An 11,030-nucleotide genomic window follows, 5' to 3' on the forward strand; every position below is an offset into this window, starting at 1 on the left:
AATAATTTTGTAATACTTGTAATGAAAACTCTTGCTTATATATATATACCTGTATTCTATTCTAGGCAATTTAATATTGTTTAGAATAATAAACAATAAAATCCATTCATCAATAAAATAAAAGTTCTTAATAGTATTAAGTTTAGCAAGAGAAGAAAAAAAGAAAAAAATCCAAATATCAATAAAATAAAAGTTATTAATACTAATTTAAACTGTTGCTGTAATGCAAGGATAAAATGTGATTCCACGTTCTAACCTCTGACGCGTCCTTATAGAAACTTGCAACCATTCTTTCTTCAAAACATCATAAGTAACAAACTTGTTCCTTTTTTCAGATACAAATGACAACATGATCATGTCTTTGTTACCTATACAAATCATGTGGATAGTGTTCTTCCGGTTCAATCCCAAGCACCACTCACTTGGCATCCTGTCGAACTCTTTCCATAGTAACGTCATTTTTTGTAACTCCCAAATGCGAACAGAAACACATGATTCTATTTCACTTTCCACCGAACCAACGAGCATGATCCGACCCCCACATTCCACGAGAAATCGGTTAGCAATCAAAACACGAGGATTCGGGACTAAAAAATGATTCCAAACTCCCGACAACATATTGTAGGAGATTATACCTTCTGGATTCGAACACGTGAAGTAAAGACAATCGTCTATAGAGATAGCCTGCGGGAGAAAGCTCAAATACAACGGCAACATTCTAATCGCCGGCATGACTCCTGATTCATACCATGTATTCTTGATAGAGTCAAAAATTATGTATTGGCCCAACTCCCCATTGATGCAAATGATCTTGTAGCCCTCGACTATAGATTTTCCATACATCCACATTCCAACGACTGCTATAGGCCAATTAATTTTTGACCTAGCAGGAAGCTCCTTGAGTGTCTGAGTAAGCGGGTTACCCACGAAGAAACGTGTTTGAAGAAGATTGACAAAACAAACAATACCGCCAACAGAAGCAACAGGACGATATCCATCTTCTCTTGGAAATAATGATTTTTTAAATGGTACCATTTATTTGAACAGGGATCGTACATGGCTGCGTTTTTGTGGGTGACAGCGTATACCCATGGTTGGGTGATGGGAATTTTATCATATCGGTCTCGAAAGGTATGGGAAGTCAATATGGAATTCCACTTTCTATTAACCGAAAGAAAACGAAAGAAGGTAGCCACTGGGAGTCTCGCCCCAACCACTTCAAAGAGCTCTTCCGGAAATTTTCCCCATATCTTAGGTGACATTTCAATAGAGGAACACAAGGTAAACTTATTTCTACTATGAGAAGTTTCATCGGATTCCATCATTTTCAAGTTAATACTCTTCGACGTGAAGCTTAATTATTGATCATCATCATTGACCTACAATATTTTAAAAGATAAAAGGAGTCAAAATTTGATAATGTAAAAAAATATATGATTCAACTTCAAAAAATAGCATATGATTTTAATTTTATGAGATTTATAATTCTAATTTTTTTATTTAAACAAATATGAGAACTGAAATTGAACCACTTAATTATAGCTGTAATTTTACCCTAAACAAACATATCTAACATTATAATACTATTGGAGCAACTAGGAAAAGAATATGATAAACATAAAACAAATAACCTAAATTATGTTTTCAAAAAAGAACACGATCGATATATGATTAAGACTAGATATTAGGATAAAAGAATTACACTCTGGATGCTTCCATTTTGCACCAACCAAAATAATGGGTTTGGAATCACTTATTAAGGGATCTTTCCTTTCATCTTGACAGTGCAGATCTTTTCAAATTAAAACCAAATAGATAATGTTCCAATATATCCATGTCTTTAGTCGTTGAATAACACCTATATAACAATCATCAACCATCATCATTAAAATTTGTTTAATAAAATGTTGGTTGTTATTTTAATTAGTTGGTTAAATTAAGTTGATGCTACTTTTAACTTGTTCTAAACAGTGGGTTAGTAATTGAAAGTTTATTTAATAGTGGATTAGTGTTTAGTAGTTTATTTAGTAGTGAGTTACCATTAGTGTTTAATAGTTTTCTTATTAGTTAGTGTTTGCTATTTTGTAGGACAATAGTTATTTGTTGTACTATTTAAGACCTACATTTTTTACTAATATTATTATGAGTTTGAAAAGACTTTTGATTACTATTTACGATTGGTATCAGAGTCAGATTAAATTATAATCAACCGAGAGTTTGAGAAGTAAGACGCATTCAATTCACAAAGATGGACGAGAAAAACGATAGCAATCTCGCAAGATGGACGAGAAAAACGATTACTAATATTTTTTACTGGAATGAATTGATGGAAAATTTGCTTAAGGCAAAAGGGATGTGGCATCTAATCTACAAAATGTTGAAGTACAAGCAAAGACAGTCCGTCTTAGCAAAACTCAAATTAAAGAACTAAAGAACACAGATTGCAAAGTGAAATACTTCCTTTACCTAGCAATCGACAAAGTTACTTTTGAATAAATCTTAAACCGCAATTGAACTAAGATTGTTTGAGAGTCTCTTAAAAGAAAATTTGGGGGCTACGAGAGGTTCAAGAGATCTCTGCTCAACACTCTAAGACGTGAATTTGAAATCCTGAAGATGAAAAGAGTGAAACGATCAAGTAGTATTTCGCGAGGATTACAGTTGTAGCAAACCAGAAAAATGTCGGACACCATTATCATAGAAAAAAATCTTGAGAACATTGACTGAAAAATTTACTTATGTTGTGGTTGCAATAAAAGAGGCTAGGGATGTCAAAACCATGTCAGTCAATGAACTACAAAGCTCATTGGCTGTACACAGGCATAAATTCAAGCCCATCGAAAAGGAAGAAGATCAAGCCTTGAGAATGTCTGTTTCTGTTAATGGACGAGAAAGAGGCGGAGATAGAGGGATGAATAGAGGAAGAGGAAGGGAATTTGACAAGTCATGTATTGAATATTTCAAATGCAAAAAGTTGGGACATTTTCAAATTGAATATCCGAGTGGGACAAAGTCAATTATGTTGCAGAGGATGAAGAATAAGAAGTCCTACATATGGTTAATGTTGAATCAGAGGTTAGAACCGCAGCTCCATCAAAAGTACAAGCAAAGTTCAAGAGTAATTAATGGTTTCTAGTCTCAGGCTGCTCAAATCACATGTGTGGAAGACTACATTGGTTCACACATTTAGATACCAAGTTCAATCATTTGTTAAAATGGGAAAATGACATAAAAATTGTTGTATTCGGAAAAGAAAGCATTCAAATTAAAGTAGATGGCGTTAAACAAATTGAAGATGTTTACTATGCTCTAGAACTGAAATGTAACCTCTTAAGTATGGGTGAGCTATAACAAAAATGTATAGGGTTCTTATGCTAGACGATGAATGCAAAATCTATCATCCGAGAAGGGGAATAATAATGACCACAAATATGAGCTCAAATAGACTCTTTAAGATCAATACTAAGTAGATGACAATCGAAGATAAACCAAAAGAATAGAAAAAACAACATTGACACCTACATGTCTTCAAGTTGTTCAAGTTGTTTCTGATGAGGAATTTCTGTTATGATGCTGTATAATGGGACATTTTAATTATCAGAGTTTATAAAAGATGTATTCTCAAAAGATGGTAGAAGGACTACTCTTAATCACTAATCTTGAAGACACTTGCATACACTACCTCATTGGAAAGCAACAAAAAAAGAAACAATTAAAGAAAAGTAATTGGAGAGCCACAAGGAAGCTGCAATTAATTCACTCAGACCTTTATAGTCCTATCACTGTAGTCTCTAATCGAGAGAAATGTACTTACTAACTTTTATTGATGATTATAGTAGAAAAATATGGGCATATTTTAATATAGTAGAAATTTAAGAACTTCAAGCTAATGGTTGAAAATGAGTGTGTATTACCACTAACTTGCATTCGTACCGATAAAGATGGGAAATTTACCTCCAAGGAGTTTAACCAGTTTCGTGAGGAGAGAGGAATGAAGAGGCAATTGATTGCAAAATTCACTCCTTAGCAAAATGGAGTTGCAGAAAGAAAAAACAGGACTATCATTAACTCTATAAGGACCATGTTGGCTTGTAGAGAAATGTTTAAAGAGTTTTAGGCTGAAGCAACTGACAGGTGTATATACCTAATGAACAGAAGTAACACTTCTGCTGTACAGAAACTAACTACGGAAGAAGTATGAAGCAACATAAATCATCTGTAAGTCATTTTAAAGTTTTTGTGTACATATCTCACATATTAGGTACTATACAAAAAAGACATAAACTTGATGACAAGAGTCATATTTGCATATTTCTTGGCATTAGTAGAGAATCTAAGGCATATAAACTCTATGATCCTATATTAAGAAAGGTTATTATGAGCAAATATGTGATAATCGAAGAAAGAAAATGGTGGAATTGGAATAAAGAAATGCCTGAAGTTTATAATGAAGGAGTTTAGAAAAGTGGTGTGATTAAAAAAGAAAGTGAATTAGAAGAAAAATATGTGGTAGAAAATGAAGAAGAGCTGAGTTTTCCAGCTCATCTTATGAAGAAATAACAACAAACCAACCTACTATTTTTAACTCCTCTCAAGGAACAATAGTAATCAGACCTACTAAACTTATTGTCCATTCGGGAAGAATTAGAAGGGCCCCTAAATGACACAAAGACTATGTATTTGATGAAGACTTATCAGAGGAAGAGGGATAGAGTGATGTGGCTTTACGTGTTACCCTTGATCCTGTCAAGTATGAAGAAGTTGCACTCAATGGCAAGTGGTAAAAAAATAATGAACCAAAAATATTGAAATAATACATGAAAGTTAGTGAATTTTCCAATTGGAGCAAAAAAGATAGGAGTGAAGTGAGTTTTTAAAACTAAACTCAATGAGCATGAAGAAGTTGATAAACATAAGAACAGATTGAAGAAGTTGATAAACATAAAAACTAAACTTTTATTGATGATTATAGTAGAAAAATATGGGCATATTTTAATATGTGAAAAATCTGATGTGTTAGAGAAATTTAAGAACTTCAAGCTAATGGTTGAAAATTTGAGTGTATTACCACTAACTTGCATTCGTACCGATAAAGATGGGAAATTTACCTCCAAGGAGTTTAACCAATTTCGTGAGGAGAGAGGAATGAAGAGGCAATTGACTGCAACATTCACTCCTCAGCGAAATGGAGTTGCAGAAAGAAAAAAACAGGACTATCATTAACTCTATAAGGACCATGTTGTCTAGTAGAGAAATATTTAAAGAGTTTTGGGCTGAAGCTAGATAAACAAGAAGTTGATAAACATAAGAACAAACTAGTTGTTAAAGGGTACGCTAAAAAACAGGGCATTGACTATAACGAAATATTTGCTCATTTAGCTCGCTGGGATACTATTTGTATGATCATTGCAATAACGGCTCAATAAAGGTGGAATCTCTATCAAATTTATGTGAACAGTGCATTTCTTCATGCAAAACTACTTGAGGAGGTATTTATTGACCAGCCCAAGGGATTTGAGAAAAAGGGGGAGGAGGACAAAGTTGATAAACAAGGAAAAAGATTTGTATGGATTAAAACAAGCTTCAAGGACTTGGTTCATCAGAATTGAAGCTTACTTCATAGAACAAGGCTTTGAAAAATGCTCATCCAAACCAACTTTGTTTGTTAAAATAATGCAAACATAAAAATATTAATTGTTAGTCTGTATGTGACCACTTTTTAGAACTCACCAAGGAAAACCAGTGGTAAGAGTCGGCTTAAGAGACCAAAAGGTCACGGGTTCGATTCCATCTGGAAGCGTTTTAAGTTTAAGCGGGGAGGGAGGCATAGTTGTAGGGGTGTTTTAAATTCAAAACTTTTTCAGATAAAATCGAACCTGTGACATTTTGTTATCTTAAGTCGACTCTTACCATTGGGCTATCTTGGTGGAGTTAAAAAAATGTGGTCACAAGTGGGTTAAGCATATATAACCGCAAATAACTAGGCGCAGAACTTGCCGTTTGACGGACTCGAATATATGACCTCTCAAGGAGGCAGGGGATATCCATCTATTGTTGTCGCTAGGCTAGAAGAGGAGATTTTTATTAATATTATCATGAGTTTGAAAACTGAAAAGGCTTCTGATTACTATTTTACTCTCATAAGCCAGTGCAGGTCTTTTCAAATACATACTTGGAGAATTGGAAACTCATATGATTTACTCTACTCAATATCCAACCAGAATTAGATTTCCGAGTTTTATTGAATAACCCAAACATGTTGGCTTTCTAAACCCTATCATATCTTACCGGATGCAAGATCGATTTATCATAAATTATCCATCAAAGAGATATAAATGACGAGCAGCGATAATCAGTGAAAAGGGACATCATGAAACCTAGTTAGTATGAAATGTTGGAGATGAAATTAAAATTTGTGGATTGAACAAGCATAGGTAAAAGTATGGAGATTATAAGATTAAAACCAACTATTTGGACAGCCAAAGCAAACAGATATGAACAAGCATAGGAAAAAGTATCATATTAGATTACATTACAATCCTCAACAGCCAAAGCAAACAGATACGAACAAGTATATATAGATATGAGATTATAATCCTAGATTTGGACAGCCAAATTTAACAGATATGAACAAGCATAGGAAAGATTACCTACCTATCACACAGTGGCGATGGAATCGGCGAAGAATGGAGAAGAAGATAATAAGAGGAATCGAATGAAATGACGATCAAGGGACGATCAGGAGGAGACCTGGTGAGATTCAAATTTGAGAATTTACTAAACATAAACCACGATTTGAACAACGAAAGCAAACATGTATGAAAAATGACATAACGTACAGTGGCGGCGGCGGATGAAGCAGCTAGCTGGCTATGAGGTTGAAGATGAAGAAATTCAGAGGATGATTTTCCTGACCTTCGTTTGATAAACAGTCTAAGCAATCAGCATGGCTAGCGATATATATACGCTACGCTCCGCCATTTCTCTCTCTACTGTCTTTCTTCAAATTTTAAATTCAAATTAAAAAATATAAAACAAAGGGTCTAAACCTAATTGCACTCACATTTATTAACTCATTTTTGTCTAATTAGCTTTCGTCACTTAATCACTATTTTTAATAAAAATTTCCAATCCTAAATAATACCCAAAGTGATCACATTTATTAACTCATTTTTGTCTAATTAGCTTTCGTCACTTAATCACTATTTTTAATAAAAATTTCCAATCCTTACAAATTTAAATTCAAATTAAAAATTATAAAAGAATAAATAAAAATGGGATTGTCTTTTCTTTTACCAAATTGCGCTCACACTTATTAACTCATTTTAGTGTAAGCTTTTGTCACTTAATCACTATTTTTAATAAAAGTTTCCAATCCTAAATAATACCTAAAGTGTTCATTTACATTTTCATATTCTTCTATTTTTTCCTCGTAAAACTATTTTTCTAAGACAACAAATATCAAAATCTTTTCAAATATAATAATTTATGTAGGTATTTAAGTATGACATATATTTATATAATTGTTATTAACCATAACGATCAAAATTACCGTATTTAATGCAAGGTACCTATATTATATATTACATGTCACATTTTACCTAAATTATTTTAATTTAAAGAAGATGAATAAATTATTTTAATTTAAAGAAGATAAAGACGATAAAAACTTTCACTTAAAAGTGTTAAAAAAAAGAGGAATAAAAGATAAGTTCAATATTGCAATTACATATATCAATAATTTCAAGTTTGCTTTAATTGACATATGTAACCTTATTGCACATTTCTCCATCAAACGGAATAAAATATTTTAAGATAATAGTCATTTTTCAGTTTTAAAAAGTCGTCACCTATCTTAAAACAAAGAAAAGTAAGAAATTATAGACAAGTGTTCAGTCACATTCAGGGAATACTTATACTACTTCGTCTACAAAACATTACGGGATGATAGTTACAAAGCGCGTAAACGGTGCACCGTAAGCGTTTGTTGGAAGATAATCTCTATGTTATAACAGAACGCGTGAGAATGACGTAAACAATAAGAAGGACAAAGATTTAACGTGGTTCACCAAAATAGAACCTTGCTATGTCCACCTAGAATAATTAAGTAAGTTAATTTTTAAAACCGGCCATACATTACAAGTTTTGAATATTTATTCTAAATAATCAAAAAAGGAGAAATTGATAGAAAAATTAAGTAAAGTTAATTTTTGGAGCCGGCTAGGGGAACTAAACAATTATTAACTTTTATGTGCAGGAACAGATCGAACTGTATAAACCGGCTGGAGCCTCATAAACCGGCTGTTGAACACTTCAAAGAAATCCAGTTCCAAGTGATCAAGTCAAGATCAGAGGAACCGGTTTTTACTCTTCCAAGAGACCGGCTAGCAAAGACAAGTTTTACATTCCAGCCGGACTATACTATGTAAGAAACAAACCGGAAACTACAATCTGCAGAAGTGACGTAATATGACGAAATAGACGTGTCTCGAAGGGATAAAAGAAGATAAGATCCGATTAGAAGCATGCGAGGAAAGCAATGATGATTTACTGATCCGACGTTGACAACCGGAATGTGCATGCCTGACACGTGTCCGAATCTGCAAACCTGCAACGTCATCTTTACCTGAGGAGTGTCTGCATGCTTGCCAAGTGTTGAGGAAGGAGAAACATGCAAGCAACCTCCCTACACCGGCGTGATGTTGGATCAACCAATCCCACGGTGAGAGAAGAATATGACCGTTGAGATCTTTCTTGCTATAAAAGGAAGACGAAGCGACCTCATTAAGAGATAACAAGCGAACACATAAAACGAGCAAGCGACACAAGTTACGAAAATCTTAGAGAGATAAAGAAATCTTACGAACGATCCAAAACCGGTGTGTCATAAACCGGAAGATTTGTGTGTGTGTTTGTGTTGTAGTTGTATTACATCAAGAGTGAGTTGGTGTAACCAGCGAGTAGCGAGTTGGGCTCGACCGGCATTGTAATTACTGTAACTTTGAAAGTTAGTGGAGATCCTTCTCATAACTTGAGAAGAAGGGTGACGTAGGAGGGTTTGCTCCGAACATCCATAAAAAATCTTGTCTCGTGTTATTTCCTTCATTTACTGCTTACTCACTTAACCTAACCAAAATCAATCTTACTCCTTATATCAAAAACCGGTCCACTCATATCTCTAAAACCTACTCCTTCTAAACATCATCTAAGTCGCATACGTTGCTTCAGACTGAAACAGACATTTCCGCCCTTGAACCCGGTTCAAGAGTCTGTGACAGTTTGCGAAGTGCTGAGAACGGTCATAGTGTCTAACCGGACTATCACCAAAGTGTTGTGTGTGTTGTAAGCGGCCACCCTTCCTGAAACCGGAAACACCCCGGTCCTCCAAGGGCGTCCCCGATACTAACAAGTGGTATCAAAGCGAGGTTCTTAGCACTCAAGCAACTGAAGAAGATGGGAAGCATGACCCACAGCGACAAGCCGCCAATGCTAAACAGTGAAGCGTTTAGCAGTTGGAAGAAACAGATGTATCTACATCTGATCACGTTAGATGATGAGATGAGCTGAGTCCTGAAAGAGGGACCGATCAAGATCAACAAGGAGTTAGACCAATGGACAAATGAAGATCGAAGACGGAGTAACCTGGACAACCATTGCATGAGGCACATCTATAAGGCTATAGATGATAACACCTTGAACAAGATCTCAGACTGCGATAATGCAAAGGAAGTCTGGGAAACGATCATTCAGATCCATGAAGGAAACGAAAGAACAAAGGAGAACAAAATATTGGTGGCTACACAGAAATATGAAAACATCAGGAAGAAACCAGGGGAAAACATGAAAGAATTCAGTAACCGGTTCACTAATGTGGTCAACGAGCTTCAAACACTCGGAAAGAAGTACGACAACCGAGAAGTAATCATTAAAGCCTTAAGATCACTGCCGAGCACTTGGGATATATGACCATGGTGATGAGGGAATCAAGCACCCTTGGGCAGATGAAGTTGCATGATGTGTTTGAGGATCTAAAAGCCTACGAGTTCGAGATTAAGTCTCGGATCGAAGATGAAGCATCCACATCAACCGCAACCAGAGCTTTGGTTACATCGGTGGAACCGGCGGTCCAAGTATCAACCGTTCCGGCTCCAGTCAAAAACGATGTTCAAATCAGTGAAGATGTGATGGCGATGCTAACTCAGAAATTTGGGAGATTCATGAAGAAGAATCAGCCTCCATCTAACAACGACTTTAATTATAATTATGTAGATAAATCAAATAAAAGATGTTATAACTGTGACGGTTTTGGAGATTTCAGGTCAGAATGCAGAAAACCGAGGAGAGACGACAGAAAACCGGAAGGTAACTATCAAGGCAACAACTACCAAGGCAACCGGTACTAGGGTAACAACTACCAAGGGAACAACTACCGAAGAAATGATAATCAACGGAACGACTACCGAAGAAACGATGACCAGCATGCTGACGAAGGGAAGGAGATTCAGAAAGCACTCATTGCATCCGACGGTGGAAGCGAATAGGCGTATTCCGACAATGAAGACAATGAAGAAAGGGTAACCTGCGTTTTAATCTGTTGAGTATAAGTCAAATATGTGATGTAGGTTACAAAGTGAATTTCATAAAAATGCATGTTTAGTTAAGAATCAGCAAAATGATATCCTTTTAACCGGTAACCGAATGGGAAATATTTACAAAGTTAATTGGAAAACTGATTTTGAAAAACCCGTGTGCATGATAGCCGGAAATGATCCAAACTGGCTTTGGCATAAACGGCTAAACCATTTGAACTTCAAAACAATTAACTTCATATGTTCCAAAGAACTAGTTCACGGTTTTCCAAATGTTATGTTTTCAAAAGACAAAGTATGTGCTGCATTTCAAATGGGCAAACAAATAAAGTCATCTTTCAAAAGTAAAGGAAACTATCAATCTGAACGGTGTTTAGAACTTTTGCATATGGATTTGTTTGGTCCGGTTAAAGTAACCAGTCAAGGAGGCATGCATTATAT

General features: G+C 35.1%; 1 protein-coding gene across 1 annotated transcript; it reads right to left on the minus strand.

Moving 5' to 3' along the window:
- Nucleotides 1-207: 207 nt before the first annotated feature.
- On the minus strand, nucleotides 208-1,035 carry LOC124924604 (F-box only protein 6-like). Its single transcript, XM_047464620.1, has one exon. It carries the CDS (start codon nucleotides 1,033-1,035, stop codon nucleotides 208-210), a length of 828 nt encoding a protein of 275 aa, XP_047320576.1.
- Nucleotides 1,036-11,030: the final 9,995 nt, after the last annotated feature.

This window comes from Impatiens glandulifera, chromosome 1 (assembly GCF_907164915.1).
Source record: "Impatiens glandulifera chromosome 1, dImpGla2.1, whole genome shotgun sequence".
In the NCBI taxonomy this organism is placed as follows: domain Eukaryota; kingdom Viridiplantae; phylum Streptophyta; class Magnoliopsida; order Ericales; family Balsaminaceae; genus Impatiens; species Impatiens glandulifera.